At 52.5% G+C, this 21,516-nt stretch overlaps 1 protein-coding gene across 1 annotated transcript in view; it reads right to left on the reverse strand.

The window, feature by feature from the left end:
• Positions 1–13,860: 13,860 nt before the first annotated feature.
• The window catches only part of BABAM2 (BRISC and BRCA1 A complex member 2), a 470,493-nt gene continuing 462,837 nt past the window's right edge, over positions 13,861–21,516 (reverse strand). Inside the window, exon 12 of the mRNA XM_055540629.1 lies at positions 13,861–14,331. Within this exon, the coding sequence (XP_055396604.1) occupies positions 14,268–14,331 (64 nt within the window). The 3' untranslated portion in view covers positions 13,861–14,267. The remainder of the gene's footprint in view (positions 14,332–21,516) is intronic.

A 21,516-nucleotide genomic window follows, 5' to 3' on the forward strand; every position in this document is an offset into this window, starting at 1 on the left:
AGGTCTTGTCTGCCTGGCTTCAGTTGCTCTATGGGGTCAGTGCTCTAAAAACTCACAAACTTCCTCTCTACTTGTAACTAAAATCATGAAAAAGTCCAAATACACTCAAAAGAAGGGAAAAGTATTGTGATCCACACCCCTACTCCCACCATCAGCCCACCATTCAGCTTCAATACCCATCAACATTTTCTAATCTCTACTTCCCAGTCCAATTTTTTAAAATATTTGGAAATAATCCTAGACATCATGTTATTACCCATAAGTACATCTTGTCTCCTGGCAGGGGCCACGTGGAAGTGGCCTGAGCAGTTTCCACATCAGCCTCCTTTGGGTCAGGACCTGCCCTTGTCACCTCTGTAGTCTAGCTCCTAGCTTCGTTCTTCAGGGAGAGATCACTGAGCTGAGGTGACCCGTGATGTGATCTGTGTGCTGAATGACAATCTCCAGCTCGAATTTCTATGTCCGAGAAATCAGTCTGCTGCTCCTAGAAGGAGTATGACCTAGAGATTGTTGTGGAAACTGCTCAGGCTGCTTTCATGTGGCCACTGCCAGGAGACGAGTCTTCCTAGAACAGCCTGGCTCCAGGAAGACGTGACTTCTCCCTGCCTCAGGGCTCCTGTTCATCACCTGCTCTGAGAAGCCCTCCCTGAGCAGCCTGGGGTTGCTCCTATGCCCGCAGCCTCAAGCCCCCAGCCCTGTTAAGATGACTATTTGGTGTGTCTGGGGCTTTCTGAAGGGCAGCACTGTGCTCTGCTTCACATGCAGCCATCACACCAGGGAAGTCCCATATGTTTGCGGCATGACTGAGGGCATGCAAATAAACGATTGAATTTGCAGGAGAACAAGTTGGTGGAGTAAAGAAATGACTGGAAGCATGTGGCAATGGGGAAATGCGCTTTATTAGAGTCTCTGTCCATCTTCAGAAACTGGAAAACAGATGGAGCAGGTGAAAATGTTGGGGACACTTCTCTGCTGGCAGGAGGGTCTCCTGCCCCTGCCCATCAGCCAGAGCTCGTCCTGTCCAGCGTCCCGTGTCGTTGACCTCTCTGAAGCCCCAGGGCAGTTTCTCTCCCTTCCCTGGGCTGGGAATAGGCATGGGGCTCAGCGCAGGCCCAGACTCTGCGCCTGCTGATGGGGTCTGTTTGCACAGCATCATCTGGTTTCAATCCAGTGGAATCTTCCAACTTTTCACGGGAACGTCTTCTATTTTAAACTCTCCCGGATGGGCTGGGCAAACCCAGCCTGAGCAGCCTGTGAGCCCCTGAGCAACTGCTGGGGGACTCACCTCCCCCAACCAGCCGGCCCCCCATCAGCAGGAGCAGGCACAGCTGGCGGTGGGGGGGTGGGTGGCTCCAGCTCCACCCAGGACTCCCTGGATGACCTCAAGCCCATCCCTCTTCCTTCTGGACCACAATCTCCTCATCTTTACGGTGGAGGGTTAATAGCAGGATTCAAATCCTGGCACCACCCTCAGTTAACTATATGAATGTTACAGAGCTCCTCAGGCTTCAATTTCTTCATCTGTAAAATGGAAATAAGTTGAGTTGTTAGGATTATATGAGTGAAGTTCTCTGCACAATGTCTGGGCAATGGCAAGGCCTACCCTTTGTTGTTCAGTCGCTCAGTCGTGTTCGACTCTTTGCCACCCCATGGACTGCAACATGCCAGGCTTCCCTGCCTTCACCACCCTCTGGAGCTTGTTCAAAGGCCCACACCAAGTGCTGGTTATTATGGATCTGGAATTTCTTACCTAGAACCTTTGGTCACTTGTGTTTCAGAGTTTATACATTATTGCATTTTTAGGAAGGTAATATAAATAACCTCATCTGATGCAGTGAGGTCTGGGCAGCACCCCATGATGAAACACATTGCTATTTCTTCATCAACGCCCATGACTATTCACCCTAAGTGGGAAAAATTATAGGTAGTCTCATGTTTGATCAGGCCAGATTCTTATGCCAACTAAGTTATAAAAAGAAAAAAAAAAAAACAAAAACTTGGGTTTTCAGTGCTTTGGGGAGTTTGCAATGGCAGGTGAAGGACTGGGGAATAATTGTTATTATGCTGGTCTCTTCAGGAGGAAATGCTAGAATGCTTTCCACTGCTCTGTGGTGGTTCCCCGGTGGCTCTGGGCCATGGACGGGGCGGGCAACGTGTGGAGCCACACGTGAAGGGTCTGCCCAACTGGACCGCCCACCATGGCCTGCCCTGGAGAGTGCCCAGTCAGGCAGGGCCTCCACCAGGCACTGGGCACCTTTGTGTGAATCTGAGTAAAGCATCCCTCCATGCAGGGCTTCCCAGGTGGCTCGGTGGTAAAGAATCCGCCTGCTGATACAAGAGACACGGGTTGGATCCCTGGCTTGGGAAGATCCCCTGGAGAAGGACATGGCAACCCACTCAAGTAGTCTTGCCTGGGAAATCCCACGGACAGGGGAGCCTGGCAGGTTACAGTTCCAGGGGTTCACAAAGAGTCGGACATGACTTAGTGACTAAACAACAGCAATCCTCCTGTGCCGGCTCAGCACCCATGAGAGTAAGACACAGTCAACAGACAGCGGACTGTGACCCGGGAAAGCATCTTTTCCTCTGGCCAGGCCAGCACCACACCAGCAAACCACACAGCTCAACAGTGGCCCTGCCCCGGCAGACACTGACAGACACCCTCACGCCATGGGCTCACCTATGTCTAAGAGCTGTGAGTGACAGAGGCTGCCTGTGGCGCAGAGCAGTGGAAGGAGCCCCCTCAGGTCAGGCCATCTGTCTGGGGGCACCTGAGGCTGATTCCTGACACATCTCCCTCCCTCTCCTCACTGCCCTCTGCTCTGGTCACTTGGGCCCCAGGACACAGGCTCAGCCTGGTGTAGGGAGAAGGGAAAAAGCTCCTTTCATCTTAGAATCCAAGTGGGATTCTGGACTGACATCCCCACAGGATCATCTCAACCAACACCTGTCCCGAAGAAGGGGTGCCCTGCCCTGGACGTTCGCCCAGAGCTGTAGCATTTACAGATCACTGTTACGGACTCCAACTCAATACTCACAGAGTCTCATTACCCCTGTTGTATATCTCAAAAAAGCCAGGTTCAGCAGTGAAGTGACTGGCCCAAGGTCGCACAGCAGCAAGCGCCTGGTGGAGCCTAGGCATCCTCCCTCCCCTTCCAGCACTCTCTTTCCCACATGTCTTGGCCACTGGGATCCCCACCTCACAGCTCGTCCAGCAGTGGCCTCACAGGGACACGTTCCCCACTGCCCAGACAGATCCTGAAGGCAGACACCCAGCCAAAGGCAGGTAAGGGAGAAGGCGTTGCCCAGCAGCCGGGGTGGGACCTGGCCCCAGGGTCCCTGCCATGCTGGCCAGGAGGCGTCCTGTGCTTGCGCCATCTTGGGCTTGGGGAATTCCCCCTTGCTGGCTGCCCAAGGTTTAAACACAACACGTCAGCTAACAATAAAACACAAAGAGCAAACAAGACAACAGCCAGTGTGGATAAAGGAGATTAATGCTTATAAAAATGCTTTGAGCCCCTGGAAGAAAGGAGACGCCAAACACGAAGCTTCCTTCCCCAGACTTGGGTCACCGTCAGACGGCTCTGAACCTCATAATGGAGACGGGGGTGGGGACGGACAAGGTCCACCGCTCAGGGCATCCTGTGAGGAAGGGGGTGGACACCAGCACCCAGACTCAAGGGGACGGTCTTGCCGACATCATGCAGACCACAAGGCAGAGGGAGGTCAGCTCCGGCCCTGTGTGTGTGGCCCTGTCAGCCTCCGGGCTCCGGTCAGCATGGGTGGTCCCCAGGGGCTCAGAGTCAGGCCAGGGACCCTGAGGACCGGGCCCTGGCCCACCACAGTGGACAGGTGTGGTAGCCCCGCCTGTGGGGTAAGGGTGGCTCTGGTGGGGCTCTGGGTGGGCCAGGGGCTGACACAAGAAGAGACAGGAGCCCAAAGCAGATACATCCGGCCTGGACGGGAATGGACACCATGTGAGAAAACAGTACCCCAAACAGATGCAGTGCCGTGGCTCCCAGGTGGGACAGGAGGAAAGCGGTGACTAGCCCAGGGCTGGGCCAGCGTTCCAGCTACCACTGTCCCCTCCGGCACCCCCAGACCCACGGGCTCTCCAATAGCGAGCTGCAGCTACAGCCCAGGCTGGCCAGGGAGCCTTTCCAAAATAGGCCAGGGGAACTGCATCAGGGCTGTGGGGGGGTGTCTGCAGGGCCTGAGGGAAAATTGAAAAAAGGTGCTCCTCCTGGGCCACTGCCCCGGGGTCTGCCCCCGGGTTTGCAGAGTAGCTGGAGGTGGGGGTACAGGGGGGTGTGCTGCACTTTCACCTCCCCCGCCTTCCCGTTCAAGGTGGCCCTGACAGGGTAAGGCCCCCTGCAGATCACGACCCTCCTGCCTTCCTTCAGGGCATCTTCCTTCCCTCCTCATCACCATGGCCCCATGATACTGGGGAAGAGCCTGCTTGGCCTCTGCCTCAGCTGAGCGTCCCTGGTGGCTCAGATGGTAAAGCATCTGCCCACAATGCGGGAGACCTGGGTTCGATCCGTGGGTCGGGAAGATCTCCTGGAGAAGGAAATAGCAACCCACTCCAGTATTCTGTGCCTGAAAAAATTCCATGGACTGAAGAGCCTGGTAGGCTATAGCCCATAGGGTCGCAAAGAGTCGGACACAACTGAGCCACTGCACTTCATCTGAGTTCAAGAGGAAGGTGAAAAATCGCTGGAGTCAGATTGGGCTTTAGCCTCATGCTGGGTCCCTGCTCCTCTCTGGGCCTCGGGTTGCCCACCTGAGTTAGCATTAGCCCCGATGATCTTGATGGCCCTCAGAAGCCCAGACATTGGTGATCCACTGACAAAAGCCACAGTAAAAGCTGCCCATTGCCTGGCAGGGCCCCCGCCACCTGCCTTTTCCACCAAGCGGCAGGAGTAGAGGCAGAGAGAGGGGCTGAGAGCGTGGGAAACGGGGGAAGGGCTGGGCTCCGGGTCTCTCCTCACTGCCCAGACCTCCTGTGTCCCAGGGAGATTCGAGGGCTTCACTGCTCTTTGCTTGCCACCCCTGGATGTTCTGGGTTCCGGCACTGAATTTCTGGATGGGTTCCCAGGGGACCCGAGGCAAGTCCACACCAGGCCCTGGGGATGGAGCAGGTTCTGGGAAGGGAAGGTGGAGGACCATGCCTTGCCCCTTTCGCTTTCCTCCTTTAGGTCTTGGCTCAAATGTCACCTCCTCAGTGAGGCCTTTCCTAACCACCCTGGTTAAAAGTACACTCCTCCCCCTCCCTGCTTGATTTTCCTCCTCTCTTATCGTCTACCATGTGGGCCACTTCCTCCGTATCCTGTTCGTGCTCTCCCCGCAGTGGAACCTTCACGAGAGCAGGGACTGCTATGCTCTATGCCCTGCTGTTCTCGAACAGTGCCTGGGCAACAAGTACATGCTCAGCAATAACTGAATACACATCCAAACTAGGCATCATGTGCTCCTTAGCCCCGTTGCAGAGCCTGCCAGGAAGCTGGAACATCACGGTGAGGTAAAGGGATAAAGTATTAGTGGGGCCAAGAGGCTGAATGTGTGCATAGTTGGCCCCTCTTCCAGGAAGCCCTCCCTGATGTGCAGGGTGAATCTGCTTTCACCACACAGCTCATCACTGTCTTCCCAGTCAGCAGTGGGGGGTGAGGGGAGTTGTTGCTGTTCAGTCGCTCAGTCGTATCCAACTCTTTGTGACCCCATGGACTGCAGCACGCCAGGCTCACCTGTCCTTCACCATCTCAAACTCATGTCCATCAAGTCGGTGATGCCATCCAATCATATCGTCCTCTGTCATCCCCTTCTCCTCCTGCCTTCAGTCTTTCCCAGCATCAGGGTCTTTTCCAATGAATCAGCTCCTCGCATCAGGTGGCCAAAGTTTTGGAGCTTCAGCTTCAGCATCAGTCCTTCCAGTGTATATTCAGGATCGATTTCCTTTAGGATTGACTGGTTTGAACTCTTTGCAGTCCAAGGGACTCTCAAGAGTCTTCTCCAAAACCAGTTCAAAAGTATCAATTCTTCAGTGCTCAGCCTTCTTTATGGTCCAATTCTCACATCCATACATGACTACTGGAAGAACCATAGCTTTGAATAGACTGACCTTTGGTACTTGCCTTATCCTCCTGGCTCTTCTGGGGCAGGGCTGGTTTTATCATCAGTACAGCCTCAGTGCCAGGATCAGGGGCGGAGTGCTGACAGACGGAATTCAATTCCTACTTTCTGGGGAAGCAACTCCCACGTCTGGGCCCACAGAAAGTACTCAATAAACAAGTGTGGAAGGGATGGAGGGCTACCTGGCTGGGCACTGATTTCTATTCTACTTCACATCCGTTTATCCTAAACTGACAGCCTGGGATCACCTGTGTCCTCCTTGAACTCAGTCCATCTTTCAGTTCCAGGATGGCCCTGGCATCTCTTCCTACAGCCTCAGTAGGGCTGGCCTCCCTTCCATGGGTGTGTGACTCTCCTCAAGGTTTCTGGATGACGTTACCGTCTCCGGCCCTGGAAACCTGCTTTTCACTCTCTGGGCGGCCTGTCAAGACCCGGGTGGCTCACATGTGAGAGAGAGGAGGAGGGGGTACTAGAGAGGGAGCTGGGATAGTTACACTAGGAGTTCCTTCTGTTTCTCCATTTAACCCCTGGGCTTGGCCCAGGCAGACCAGGCTTTTCTACCGGGGGTCCGAAAGGCAGGAAACAGGTCCACCATCGATAGTCAAGGTTTTAAGGAAGGCTAATACCTACTGCCTGTTTACCAGAAAGCAGGAACCCCAGCTAGTAAAGTGTTCTAGTTTTGACTGGAAACGTGCCCATTCAGTGAGGTAACTTCCAGTCTCTGGTGCTCACTGGAATGTAAGCAAGTATCTAAGTCATTGGTTTCAAATGATTCCTTAAGAAATGCAGTGGAATAAGCAAAACGTTCTGAAAAAAGGAGGTCTTAGGAGCTTGACAGAAGTGACAAGTTGAGGAGCCCAGGTTCATTCAGCACAGGCTTGCTGGGGACCCCGGGAGGGGAGGAGGCAGCTGTGGGCCAGTGGGACTGCAGGAGGCTGGCAGCAAGGGCTCCCAGATGTTCTAGGAAGGAGCCGCATCTATGAGACTGGACAGCAGGAGCAGAAAAGGATTTTTTTTTTTGGTCAGGTGATGCTCAAGGGCAGGGATGTTAAAGGAAAGGAAGCAGTTAAGAAGAAGGCGAGGAACAGCCTGCGTCAGGCTGAAAATGCGCTAACACCAGACAGTCTTGTCTGGGCACTGACTCTGCCAACGCTGGTCTCAGCGGCCCTCATGGCTGGATTCACCAAGTCCGCTGCCAGGCCCAGGACACAGGCAGTTGCCCCATTTCGCAGGGTAGGAAACTGAGGTCAAGCGGCTTACTCAAGTCCACGCCTCCAGAAAGTGGTGGAGGCGGCATTTGACTCAGGCCAGCTGGCTCCAGAGCCCACGGCCTCAACTCCAACAACAAGCCAATTAGCCCAGGGCTTGGCTTCACCCACACGAGGCTCCAGCCTGGGGAGAGTTCTGGAAGGGGTCACTGCTCGGTGGCTGCCGGCTGCTGACCAGCCAGCAGCTGGAGTGGGCGAGGTGGGGGAGGCGCCACCAGCTCCGGAGGCTAGGGTGACAGCAGGTGAGGCAACGGGGCGGCCCGGGGGCAGCCGGGGCTGTCGGCGCAGGTGGCAAGTGGGGAGATGGCTGGGTTGTGCAACCCGCTGGCCAGAACAGGCCAAGCACCACGGCGTGGATTTGGGGTGAGGCGTCTGCCCTGGCCTGGGCCTGCGCTGAGTCCCAGGAGTGACTGCTGGGACAGGATAAGCAGGGTCAGGTCAGCTAAGTCCCCGGCCGTGTGCATGTGCGGGCGTGCGCACACTTCCAGGTGAACTGCATCTCCTCTCAGGGCAGTCTGGCCTGTCAGTGACCCCTGCCCCAGTCCTCGTGTTCCCAGGCATGGCATGACACCAGGCTCCAGCTGGGCTATAAAATAACTCCAAGGGAAAACCCCTCCAAGAACCTACTTGAACTCATGCACCCGCATGAACCATGTCATTCAAAATTTCCCCTGGGGAGGTGGGGGACGCTGCCTTCCTCAAATGATCTTGACCTTCTCAGGAATTGCCAGCAGAGCCCTGACCCCTCCCTTTGACTCCCTCTCTGCAGCAGTGGCCTCTCCTAGTGCTTTGAAGGGTCAGAGGACCAAGAAGGCAATGGATGCGAAGGACCCGGAACAAGGGCCTGGAATATCACTCAGTGTCACTATTGAGAGCCATCCACCACCTTATTTCTAGAGGTACCTGGTACCCTCCTAGCTTCTACTCTATTGGCACCTACTCAAACAGCCACAGGTCTCCGGGAGCTGGGGAGTTCCATTTTGTGGCAGAAATGTGGTCATGGAATCAAAAGGAATGAATTTTCTTGAGTGGCTTCTAAACCGGCTTCAAGAGCATATTCCAAGAGACCCTGGAATGAGGAGACCTCTGTAGATGGACTCTGCCCCTGGGGGCTTTAAAGAAGGGGGTGGTGGGCTCTGCCTTGGAGGAACAAGTGTGTCCCACACCATCTGGCTCATCCCAAGATAGTACCAAGGCAGCTGACACAGGGCAGGGAGGGCCATCTGGTCACTCCTGGGGCCTGTGGGGCTACTTTTATTGCCACCATTAGTCATAATTCATTGTGACCCCAACCATGACCTTGCAGGCTTGTAAAGTGTGGTTCTTCTCAGGGAATCAGAGAAGAATGAAGGAGTCAATGTGGGAACCCTGAAGAAAAAAACATGAGTTCTGTTAGGAAATAACCCTTGGAGTTATTTCATATTTAACCTGGAGTCAGTCATGGATCCTGCTGTCTTTGGTAATACCTTGGTAATTTTCCTTAATGATTACAACAACTATTTTCATCTTGTTTTTCCCAGATATTAGGCCATTATTTCAACCAAGTGTGTGTTGGACTTTAACCTGAGAATATGGCACAAGCTTTGAAGTCAGACTTTTTTTTTAAACTGTAGGCTGACCCTGGCTCAACCATCTGAAAATCAACTGGTATTTATATATATATTTAGGTAGCCACATAGACCTATCCATGTTTACAAAGACTGCTGCAGAGCATCTTACTTGGGGCACAGACACACAGAACCACTGTGTGAAGCCTAGCCTTGGAACCAGTAGCCTTGGGCATCTGACCCTGACCAGTCCCAACCATCCAAGCCCCTCTTCCTCCTAGGGAAAATAGCGAAAACAGGTATATGAGTGTCTTATACAGAGCTATGCACACAATAGATGCTCAATAACTCTCTCATTTGGGGAAGATGGAAAAAGGAAGTAGAAACAGAGATCTGAGTTCACTTCCTTTGTGAAATCAGGAAGGGGATGGAAAGGGAGAGAATGAGGGTCAGGGAGGGAAAGTTAGAAACGATGGATGAATAAGGAAATGTACCAGTTTCCTGTCTGTAGGTAAGTTATTTAACTTCTTTGAGGCTTAGTTTCTCTATAAGATGGGGATCATAACACCTACCTCGCTTAGCTGTTGCAAGGATTAGAAAAGCAGCTAGTGGGACTTCCCTGGTGGTCCAGTGGCTAAGACTCTGGGCTCCCAGTACAGGCAGCCTGGGTTCCATCCCTGACTAGGGTACTGGATCCCACATGCCGCAACTAAAGATCCTGGATGCTGGAACTAAGATCAAGTACCCCATGTGTCGCAACTTAAGATCCAGAGCAGCCAAGTAAATAAATAAATATTTGTGAAAAAGAAAGGAAAGCAGCTAGTATGGAATTATCGCTCATAGCTCCCTCAGGCAGTGATCAGTGTGGCCTCCGCTCAGCACACTGTGACTGCTACATACCTGGTCTACTCTCTCGGCTTTTACTCTCCTGCCACTGCACATAAGCACCAAAGATACATAAAGGGGCTGTTTCTTCTCTTGTTTTCATTTTTAAAAGCACCAGTGAATTAAGACGATGCCATTGAGAGAATTCGATGTCACCTTACCATTAGCTGCTGTTTTAACATTCACGTTAAGAACTGTGGGACAGGCCAGTCCCCATGAACTGGGGCAGATTCTGGGCTTTTTCTATTTATAGGCCCAAGCAACAGGCCAACCAAGTGTGGTCGTTTCTCTGGCTAGGCTGTGACTCCAAAACAAGGACCTGTAGCTGTCAGGAACCGAAACTGAGTCAGAAGCAAAAGTGGCTTGTGCTGTTCTGATTCTCCTGCCCATGGGAGGTGGGGGCAAAAAAGCAGGTCACTTCGAGTGCCTGGGGACCTGCTGAGAGTTAAACCAAGACTGGTGTGGGGGGAGGGGAGGAGGGAACATTCATGGATACATCTAATCCCTCATTTATTAAAATCAGGATGACAGCATCTTCTCTTCCTAGTCATAAAGACAGGGTCACTCTTCCAAAGGCCATATTCATTGGCAAAACTCTTTTTTGGGTCTCCACACTGTACAGCATTCAGGATCTTAGTTCCCCCACCAGGGATCAACCCCATGCCTCCTGCAGTGGAAGCATGGAGTCTTAACCACTGGACTGCCAGGGAAGTCCAAGCAGGGACATTCTGACTTATTAGGAAAAGGCCAAAGTCAACATCAAAAAGTCCTTTTTCTGCTCTGTAACAGCTATGGTTTAGCAAATGTTTCTGTGTGCCAAGCTCCTTACTTGGTGCTTCATGTACTTTTCTTCATTCTCACCATTCTGGGAGGCAGATGGTATTTATTCCCATTTTACAGATGAGGATAACAAAACTCAGCGAGATTTAAGATCCACACCGGAGCCTGCTCACTCCAAGAGGCTTCCACCATGCGGCTCTCTGTGCTCTCCCCAAGCCCGCGTCTAGGGACCTCATGCTGGGAGCTTGGAATTGGTCATGGTGGGAGCATTCACACCATGAAAAGCAGCAAATGATAAAAAGGATGTTCCTCCTCCCCCCAATCCTCATCTTCTACCCTCGTCTTCTTTTTTAAACTGCTGAAGAACAGCTTGTTATATATTTGCTAGTGACTCAGTGGGCAGAGCCAGGATTCAAATATAAGTCTCTCTCCTCCTCAAGCTCACCCACTTCTCAGTTCATCCTGAGGAGTAAATGGGCCCCATCTCTCTCTCTCTCTCTAACGAAGCACCATCTCTCTGTTGGTGGTGGGTCCTCAGGAAGCCGAACGGCTGGGAGAAGGATGAACACTTGCTTCTCCAGTCTCTTCTGCCTCTTCCCTGGCACCCGAGGAGATGCCCTGATCCAGCTATTAGCAGCAAACACTCATAACACCTTTTCCTTCTCTGTGCTGAGCTTAAAGATGCAACTGAAATTACAAGGGCTGAGTAAGCTGGAGACAGAATTTATGAGGTAATAATAATGTGCTCTCATATATGGTACTTTTCATCTTCAAAGCATTTTATAGCCATTTACTAATTAGTCCTGGGCTGCACTCTGTGTGGAGATACAATACAGCGATGGGCCGAACTAGCAAGAAGTGTTTAAAAAACACACAGGCGACTGTCGCCCATTTACAAGTGCCACTTGCTTCCGTTGCTGTTGGGGGTGGAGATAAAAATCTCACAAATACTGGTTCTGAGTCCCTGGCATTTGAATTTGAAGTGGCTACTGTCACCTTCTGTTGTTTGCTTGCCCCTAAGAAAAGCAGCCCAAACCTTCCCTCTGTGCTACTGGGGCTGAAAGTCTCAAAAATCCTATCATCTCCACGCTCACAAAGCTACACATAGTACATCATCCTTCACTGGGGAAAAAGCTGTTTGTTTATTAGTGTGCATGTGTGTTTAGTTGCTCAGTCGTGTCTGACTCTTTGCGACCCCATGGACTGTAGCCCACCAAGTTCCTCTGTCCATGGGATTCTCCAGGCAAGAATGCTGGAGTGGGTTGCCATTTCCTACTCCAGGGATTTTTCCCAACCCAGGGATTGAACCTGAGTCTCTTGCATCTCTTGCACTGCAGGCAGATCCTTTACCGCTGAGCCACCAGAGAAGCCCTTGTTTCCTAGAGTTACGGACAAAAGTGAGAAGTGGCACTGGATCTGGAGCATGGGCTGAGTCCCGACTGGCATCGACTAGCTGGTGATCATGGGTAACTCAATTAACCTCTCTGATCTTGTTTCCTCCTCACTTGCTTATTTCACAGGTCTGCTGTAGAGATGTGCTGAGATAAAGCACAGATAGCACTTCTAGTTGGTCAGGTGTGCTTCACAGATGTGTGGGCTACCATGGACGATCTGGCCAGCCTGAGCTGTCTGGACCCCTAGAGGTTGGCAAGGGCAGGAAGGCCACTCCTGGGCTGCACTGCCCAGTACTGGCTGCTGTCACTACTATTTGAAATGCCAAGGGTCCAGGCCATGTGATCGCACCTATCTCATACCTGCCAACCAGCCCCTGCTAGAACTCGAGCTGGAAACCCCTACTGGGTCTGAAACAAAGTCTGACTCAGTCTACTCTTGGTTCCGTGTGCAGTTAGCCCAATCCATGCCCTCCGTCCTAAGTGACCGTGTCATGGAGCAGGAGCATGGAGCTTGGCCCGCAGCTGGCCTGATGTAGAGGAGGCAGGCAGCTGGCCACAGTCAGGAGAGACTCCAGTGTGGTCATGACCACCTGCTCAACAGAATCACCTGGGAGTTTTATCAAAATCCAGACACCCAAGCCTCAGCTAACAAGATGTGATTCAGCAGGCCGGCAGTGGGGCCCTGGGCAGTGGTTCTTTAAAAAGCTCCCTGGGTGGTTCTGACTACACAGGGAAGGGACTTACTCAGGTCACACAGCTGGCTGACGACAGAGCTGGGGTGCGGACATGGGACACCGGACTGTTCTCTGTCACAGGAATTCCCAAGGCTTCAAGGTGAAGTACTCACGTGGTGAAAGATCCCAGAGGAGGGCAGCCCTTCACCTAGAAGCCAGGCTGAGAGGTCTCTTCTAGTGGTTCCCCTGCCTTCTGAGAACATTCTCGAGTGCTGGAGAATACAGGAAGGAGGGGTGTCTCTCACCAGCCCCCACAAGGGCCCTGAGCTGGCTCCCTTTCAGGTTTATGTGGGCTCCAGGAGCCACAAGAGGAGCTGAGGGAACAGTGAGGGGTCGGGTTCCACCTGTGCAGGCCCTACACAGGGTGGGAGGCAGGTGAGTTGAAGAAAGGAGCCCAGGTCACGCAGGTCAGCTTGTTTCTCTCGCCTCCACGCCAGGGTCCCACTTCCGGGGCTGAAAGCCCTCAGGGTGGAACCCCTAAACTAAACTAGACCTTGTCAAGTGGACAAGCTGGCCATGGCCAGCCTGGGTGTAAGCTGAGGGAAGTCATGTGATGGCTCTCAGCTCCCAGATTTGCCCTGATTTACTGGAGTATTTCTTTAGCTTGTGGGCCTTGGTTTTCACTTCTGACACTAAAGGGAGTAGCAGGGGAGAGGGATTCGGGGGTGGAAACAGATGACTTCTGAAACCCCACCCGGCTCTGATAATCCACAAATTTAGGGAAGATGGAGCTTGCTCAGGGTACCTCGCCCAGTCCTGTTCCTGGGTGGCAGCAGAGCTGGCAGGCCTGAGCCCAGGGTTTGCCCACGGGACCCTACCTGTGTCTTCCAGGTATAATTCACAGAGTGCTTCATAAGCCCAAACAACTCTCCCAGTGGCATCAGGACGAGGGACGGGAGGAGAGAGAGAAATTTCTTGAGGCATTCAACAAGCTTTAATGACTTTAATGATGGCCTCCTGGGTCAGGACGGGCCTTGTACCTGGAGCACACACAGGGGCCTGGAGGCGAGGCTGGTGCTAGAACCTAGTTGCTCCTGAGCGCCGGTCTTGGGCCCAGCTGGTCAGGCTCATTCAGGCAGCACCTCTACAAGTGCTTCTGGAGGACTGTCCAAGATGGGACACACTGGGCTGTGAAACACACAGGCACTCATTTTGGGGGAAGAGAAAAGCGAAGGTGCATTTAATCTGAAAACTTAGAGGTCTCAGAGACAAAGGCTTTGGAATCAGGGTGTGTGCATTCAGGATGTCTTACTTTCCCTGGAAAAATACGGCATCATGATTTGTGACTTTATTTCTTTCAACTAAGAAATATACTGCAGGAAACAAAGAGGGAGCCACCAGAGGCGGGGGCTCCGGGACCCAGGTTCCCGCCAGCCAGCTCAAGTCTGGGTTCCAGTCGCAGAGCAAAGCTGCTGTGTGAGCGAAACGCTGCCATGAAGACATTCCAATGGCTTCCAGGAAGCAGCCCTATGTGCTGACACGCATGTGGACAGAGCAGTCTGGCTGGCCACCTCTCAAGACTGGTGTTTCCTAGAGCTTTCCATTGGCAAACGCTGCCTCCTGGAACTGAGGGACAAAGGTTTTGAAATAAGCCCTGGTGGGAAAAGGGGAGAAAAAAAAAATTGTGGTTAGCACAAACAACTTGAAAAAAAAAAAGTGCAACTCAGAGCTTTCAACCTAACTCAGAACAGTTGTTATTTATTGTTCATGCATCTTGGGTCGGATTTTCATTCTCTGCTGATGCAAAGCCTTCTGGATTTTTCCAAGAGAGGTCCATGCAGTTCACTGCCGTGCTCTCTCTCCTGGATGCTTAAAAGGCCTGTATTCAGAACTTCCTGGCTGCCAATTCCCATTAGACATCAGTACTCAGGTTCTGTCTGCCCTTTCCCAGGTCAAAACCAAGGGTCCAAGCTACAAGCCAGAGAGTGACCAAGCCAAGCAACCAGTCATTTTCGTGATCTGAAATATCAACAGGGTTGTACTTTTCACTCAGTTGGATCAACTTCATACAGACAAAGAAAAGAAAAAAGTGCTGGTCACTCAGTTGTGTCTGACTCTTTGCAACCCTGTGGATTGTATCTCACCAGGCTCTTCTATCCATGGGATTTACCAGGCAAGAATACCGGAGTGGGTTGCCATTTCCTTCTCCAGGGGATCTTCCCAACCCAGGGATCAAACCCAGGTCTCCTGCGTATAGATAAGCAAGGCCTAATACGAGGAATTTCTAAGTGAACCATGGTCTCCATTTATTTGCAAACATGCTCGTGGTTTGATCTACTGAAAAGAAAATCAGGCTGGGTGTCAGGAGAGCCTTCTCAGACTAGTGACAGGATCTGGGGCGGACCATTTGGTTCTTCTGGCACCCAGATTTGAACCCGTAGAAGCAGACTTTCCGTTCAAAAGCAGGAGGCTGTGCCTGGCAGTCTGAGGTGCCAGGGGTTGGGAGATGCTCCAGACATGGCACCCCATGCAGGTGAGCTCAGTTTTGAGGAGCAGCAGACACAGAAGAAATACTGACTGCTGTGGTGAGGGCGCTTACGGAGCTGCCATGAGGCACCAGCCTGGGGCAGTCAATGGAGGAGGAGGTGAAGCAGGCATTTTACACGTTCCAGGAAAAGACACAGCAGGGGCAGAGGCCTGGGGAGCATGGGACTGCTGCACGTGAGCTGGGAACGCAACACTGTTCCAGAAGAGAAAGGGCATGGTGGGAGGCGGAGGGCAACAAGACGGGGAGGTTGGGGTCGGCACTCTGTGTGCTCCCGGTCCCCCCTCTCTTGCCCCTGATGCCGGTGAGATCAGAGCAGCTGACTTATCCAGCAGTGGCTCCCCCGGACCTGGGACACGAGCTAGATGACCTGTCACCATCGGTACCATAAAGGCCTCAGGTACCTCACCCAAGTCTATGCTATTAATATTTAGGATACAGTCCTAGGAAACTTGGTGCTCCAGGCTCCCAGGAGATCAGAAGCACATTAGGAGTCAGGGCGCTCACTTAAAGGCAGAAGGCAGACGTGCTGAAGCTATGAGAGGTGATGAGGTGATGGCCACCCGTGAGAAAAGAGCAGAGAACCGCTCAGGAGTCAAGAAGCTCAAACGAGTGGTTCGATGTTGGGCGAGGAGCCCCACAAACCCATCAGCCCCCGGGTTGCCATGAGGTAGCCACACAGAACGTCACTGACGACACCTGCCTGATCCCCGCCCCGCAACGCCAGGTCACAGGAAGCCCCCTTTCACATTTCAGGGATTTGCTTAGATTTTTCAGTCCTAGCCTCTGCAGCCTCTCTGCAGCGGCTCCTGCATCTGGAAGCTACTGCCTGGACTACACATTCAGACCTGCTCCCTCCCTCCTCTCCCTGCTCCTCCTCACCTCCAGGTGACATGTCTCCTTGGCCTCTTCAGTCCTGCTCTCTACTCCCCTCGCTTCCTCTCAGGCTTGAAACACCCTCAGCAGAGAACACCTATCCCCGCCCCTGGAATCTGGATCTCCAGTCCTTCTCTCCCAAACTGCCAGTCTCACATTTCCAACCAGGACATCATGACCTGAACGTCTATCATTCATCCAAGCCAGTGCGTGCCACATGGATGTGCTCATCGCTATTACGCATTTGAAAGTGCGTCGGGCCCTGGTGCTTCTGTAACAGGACCCTCACTTTCCACTTCTCCCTAAACCTCTGCAGCGAATTCATCCTGCAGCTTCCTCCTCTTCTTCCCTGGTGTCCCCACACCCTGGGCTCCCTGTCTTGTTACCTTTTACAACACTGCTATTTCTTCCTGGGATGCAAGGCTTCACCTTCCTGTTGCAGGTAAATGAATTCTCTTTGAGTGTGGGTCTGTGTCCCTATCCCAACCAAGACCCTTCATCTGCCCAAACCCGCAGCCTGGAGTGCCGTGATCGTCATCTGCACTTTTCCTCAGTCACATTTTGGGATCATGCCCTGCCCTCACCACTGAGAAGCTAAGAAAGCTGAAGATCCTCTTCCAGAAAACCTACAGATGAGTCTCCTCACTGTGATGTCACAGGAGATCAGAAGCATGTTAAGGAGTCAGGGTGCTCACTTAAAGGCAGATGGCAGACGTGCTGAAGCCGTGAGAGGCAACGAGGGAATGTCCACCGGTGAGAAGAGAGCAGTCGGGGGTGTCATAAGCCCCCTGAGGCCCACGCACGGTCCAGACGCCAACCTCCACTCCCACGTCCTCCCGTCTGGCCGCCTGCTCTTCCTCACACATGCCATTACCACCCCAGGCCTTTAGTCATGCTCAGGCCAAATGCCCTTGCCTCCATCAAGCCTTCCCTGGTCACCAGAAGGTTCTCTGCCAGAGTGCAGACATTCTCTGTGCTCCTTCTGGGCATGTCTCAGGTGTGCACACGGCTTGTGGACTGGGTGGCACTGCCGGCTCCAGCAAGGGGGGAGCGCGTCTCCCCGGTGGCCCCACAGGCCTGGCCTGTACGGAGTGCCGGGTGAGGACTTCATGGCTGTAATTAAGGTAACTACTGATGACCACCGGTTTGTGAGAGCAGTTAAAGCAGGTCCCTTGCAGGCTTTTCGGGGTGAAAGAGAGCAAGCCCAGAAAGCAGGCAGATGAGACATTTAGATTCTGAGGAAGAAAACTGCAAAAGTGTTGTCCATTCTCAAACTTCAGCCTATGCCGACTGTCAGTGAGAAGGATCAACACTCTCCACCATCCTGGTTCCAGCCAATCTGCCACCTCTTCTGAGCCGCAGAACCTTGGAACCCTTGCCCACAATCATCCTTATGGGGAGGAGGACTGCAATGAGGCAGGAGCTGCCCCAGATCTACAGCCAGGTGGACCAGGCAAGAGAAGCCCCAAGTTCTGTTTCCCCAGGGTGAGAAGGGGCGACAAACCCACCCTGATGTGATGCTCTCACAGGACCACGTTTGGGAAGGAAGCTTGTTGAATGGCTGCCGCCACCAGTCGTGAGGGCTGTTCATTCCTTCTCTGTGTTTCACGTGCTATTTCCCCAGCAGAATTTGTGTTTGCTGGAGGGGGGCCTTCTGGCCCTTCTTCAGGGGGTCCGGCACCAATGGGCTGCTGCCAACCTTTACTGCATTTGCCTTCCTGCCCAAAGGACATCTGGAGTCCAAGCACTGGGTGGGGTGGAGCCCCTGTCTTAGGTCACAGGTGAGGACACTATAGAGAGAGGCCGTCGGCCCCACAATAGGTGCCTGACGAGGGAGTGGGACTGACTGCTGCTGAAACGGGGCCCTGGGCTCCAGGATGGGCACCTCTCTCCCATGCTCTCTCCTCATGCCTGGTGTCACATGGGGCAAATCTGATGAAGCGAATCTCCTCAGCTGTTTTTTCCTTGGAAATTTCTGGGGGAAGGGGCCACACCAGTGCAAGCTCCTTCGACAGAAAGGTCTTGGCAAGAGGGAGAAAGTCTTACAGCAAGCTCTTTCCTTCTTCAAGAAAATTCTGAAGTTTCCTGTTCTGTCCTGGGCTTTCCCTGCCAGGGCAAACTGTGTGACGCCAAGGGGAAGCAGTACGGCGCAGGGCTATTTAAAGGCATGATGCTACCCGCTGTTGTCAGTGAGTGCCTCTCAACACGGAGCCGCACGAAGTCAGCTCGGGGAAAGGGGGAGGAAGGGGAAAATGACAACTGGCTCCCAGCCATTTATATATATTTTTTGAAGCACCGTTTTCATTTATTTCAGGTTTTTTTATCAGAGAAAGTGGAGAGCTGCTCAGAATATATCACTTGCCAATGGCACTAGTCTGTCACCTTTAAAAAAACTCTTTGACCCAAAGACAAAGCGTGTGGTAAGCTTCAAAAGTGTAAGTGTGTTACAGGGGTGGTGAAGGGAAGGTCTTCTCACATCCCCCTTCACGGGTCAAAAGGACCTGCAGGATAGAGGCCTTGAGTCAGTCAAGCTCCCATTCTACTCACACTGGAAGGGAAATTATTTTTAGACCAGATTAGAGCTAAATATGCCTGAGGACGACATCAGGTTCTGACCCTTTCCACTGACCTCAGTTCCTTCGCTCTGGGTTTATAAAATCACAACTTGGTCCGTCACAGAGTCTCAGGTCAACAGAATAAAACTTAAAGAACTGACTCTAGGCCGAGGTCTGATAGGTCTTCCATGAATTGGAAGCAGGATTGGCTCCTGGCCTCAGCTCACAGGCACTGCCAGGAGGGAATTCCCTGAGGTCAGGAATCAGGGTGCTGGGGAGCTCAGTGGGTCTGCTTTTCTGGGTCTGGGGTCCAGGAGTAAGTTTTTTCCCTTCTGGGCACCAGATCCCTCATCTTCAAGGCAGGGAGCTGTGCTCGATGATCTCCAAGGCCTCGCAGGCTGGAGGCTGTGCAAGACAGGCACTGTGTGTTCTGGAGCCAGCCACACCTGGGCTCAAGGCTTGGCCCTGCTCCTTACTGGCTGTCCCACCTGTGCAAGTGACTCACCTCTTCAGCTTTAATTTCTTCGCCTATAAAAGGGGAGCCATAATGCCTACCTTAAAGAGTAATCCTCATGAGGATTAAATGAGATGCTCCAAGTAAGCACTTGGCCTGATGCCTGGCATACTACTTGATCAATAGATGTCAACTGTTACCATGGGGACCCAGTTGGGTCTGAGGGGGAAAGACTGAGTCCCTGGGAACAGCCAGGGCATGTGTGGCTGCAAAAGAGAAAAAGAGAATAACCCTGTGTGGATGGAAAGGTCCCAGATCATCCTTTCCTCTGGGCCTTCTTGGATCACTTTTCACTTATCATATGTGCTTGCAGTTGGAGGCACAGAGATGGTTGGTCTCAGGACTTGACACCCAGCCAAAGTTGTCAGGACACTGTGAACCTCCTGAAATGCAGCCCAGAGTGGCTGGAGGTGGACTCATGGTATCTGAGGATGGGCTCTGCAGCGGGAGGCACCTGCATCCCTGGCTGGCTTTTGCCTGAGTTCTGGGTGTGCTCTTGTGTGCAGTTCTGGTCAAGAGTGTGGTTGGGGGAAGGTGGGCTGTGGGCCTGACAGATGTTTAAGGTAATCACGTGGCTCTGGCTACCAGAAGTAGGGGTATCACAGTTGGCCCAGTCCTAGAACAGATCTTTCTCTGTCCAGGACAACAAGTACTGAAAAGGAGAGACAGCGGGGTGAGCAGAAAGAGCCCTGAGCCACGAGGCAGAAGTCATGGACTCTAGTCCAGGCCTGGCTCCTCACCTCCAAAAGGCAGATGGATACTTGGTCCTCTCTAGGTGCCACCCAGTGATGGTTCTGAGAAATCCACGTGACTTTGAGCAAGCCACTTAACCTCTTTGTGTCTTGACCTTCACTGGTTAAGTCAAGGCACCAGCCAAGCCCAGGCCTCGAGGCACTGTTAGGACTTGTGGGGAGGCAGAGCTCATCAGTATCTGGGATGCTCTTTTGCGAACATGCAGAGCTCTGAACACATGTTCTGGGAACCACAGGCAGTGGTGAGATGGAGGGAGGCTCGTTTCTCTCGGCCATGTCTGCCTTCCCACTGAGCAGAGGTAGAGTCAGGGAGCTCAAGCTAAGTCGCCAGCGGGTAACAATGCCTGGAAAATCCATCATCTAGGTGCTCCTGGGCAGGGGCTCTGGGGGCACTAAGGAGAGTGGGGACAGGGAGCTGAGAGAGGAATCCTCAGAGGCCTTGAGATAAAGGCAATTAGGAGCCTTTCTCATCAAAAGGGGTTTTCCCTGCTGGAATTATAAGCCTCGATTTATTCAATGGACCTTTTCAAAAGGACAAAAATCTGTGAAATCAACATCTACACATTTCAATCAGTACCACTTTAAGAAAATGAAAACAAAAAACAGAGAATAAAAAGTCCCAAGAGGTTGGAGACTCCGGGGAAAGAGGAAGGAAGCCCACAAAGCAGATTGAACATTGCTCACAGTACTGCCGCGTGTGGCAGGAGTCATGGTCCCATTTTGCAGGTGAGAAAACAGATGCTGAGCGAGTTCAGTCAAGAGAGCCTCTGATACTAGTGCCACCAGAGCTCGTCTTCCCACGGGAGCACGACCTGACGGAGTAGCCCCTGGGATCTTGCTGCCTTTAGCCTCATTTACTTGGGACCTTTGTTTCTGCAGAAGCCTAAACAGCTGCTCTCTTCCGAAATAGGACTCTGAGGTCTCTTTCTGGAATTCCCAAATGCTTTTCTTTGGGCAATCATAAGATAAGCCCTACGATGTTTGCTCGAGTCAGGCCAGTGTGGGGGTGGGTAGGGCAGGGTGGGAGAAGTGGTTCGGGGACACGAACCTCACTGTCAGGAAATCAAGGACACACAAATCAAGTCAGAATTCATTTTTGCAAATAGAGGCGAGTTCCTAAACATCTAAGGCTCCTTTCTTTTTTTGAGTTTTCTTCTGCAGCTGTGACTTCAACTGGCACATGTTTTTAATCAGTCATATGCAAGCTGACTGTGGTCTGAAAATCAAAGCGGTCCTGTAAATAGTGTAAGACAAGTCCTGCTAATCATCCTTGTGGTCTCGCCTTGTCCTCATGGTCCTGAACAGCCATGGTAAAGACTGACTCATCGGGGGTTACTCTCCGGTGGCAAAGGGTCATCCTCATAATAGGATCTCTACAAAGAGACCTGGTTCTGCCTCGATGCCCATCACCCCAAGCCCTCCAAAAGCCCCTGTAAAGATGGCCCACCCGACTCTGGGCGCCTTGGTGAGCAAATGCCTGGCACAATGGGAGCTTAATCTGTAGCTGTGCCCTGCCAGGCCAGCCTGGATTGCTGGTATGGGCTTTAGGAACAAACAAGTGGTTATAACTGGTTCATGTACACAGTCTCCTTAGAGG

The sequence above is a fragment of the Bubalus kerabau genome, chromosome 11, assembly GCF_029407905.1.
Source record: "Bubalus kerabau isolate K-KA32 ecotype Philippines breed swamp buffalo chromosome 11, PCC_UOA_SB_1v2, whole genome shotgun sequence".
Classification (NCBI taxonomy): Eukaryota; Metazoa; Chordata; class Mammalia; order Artiodactyla; family Bovidae; genus Bubalus; species Bubalus kerabau.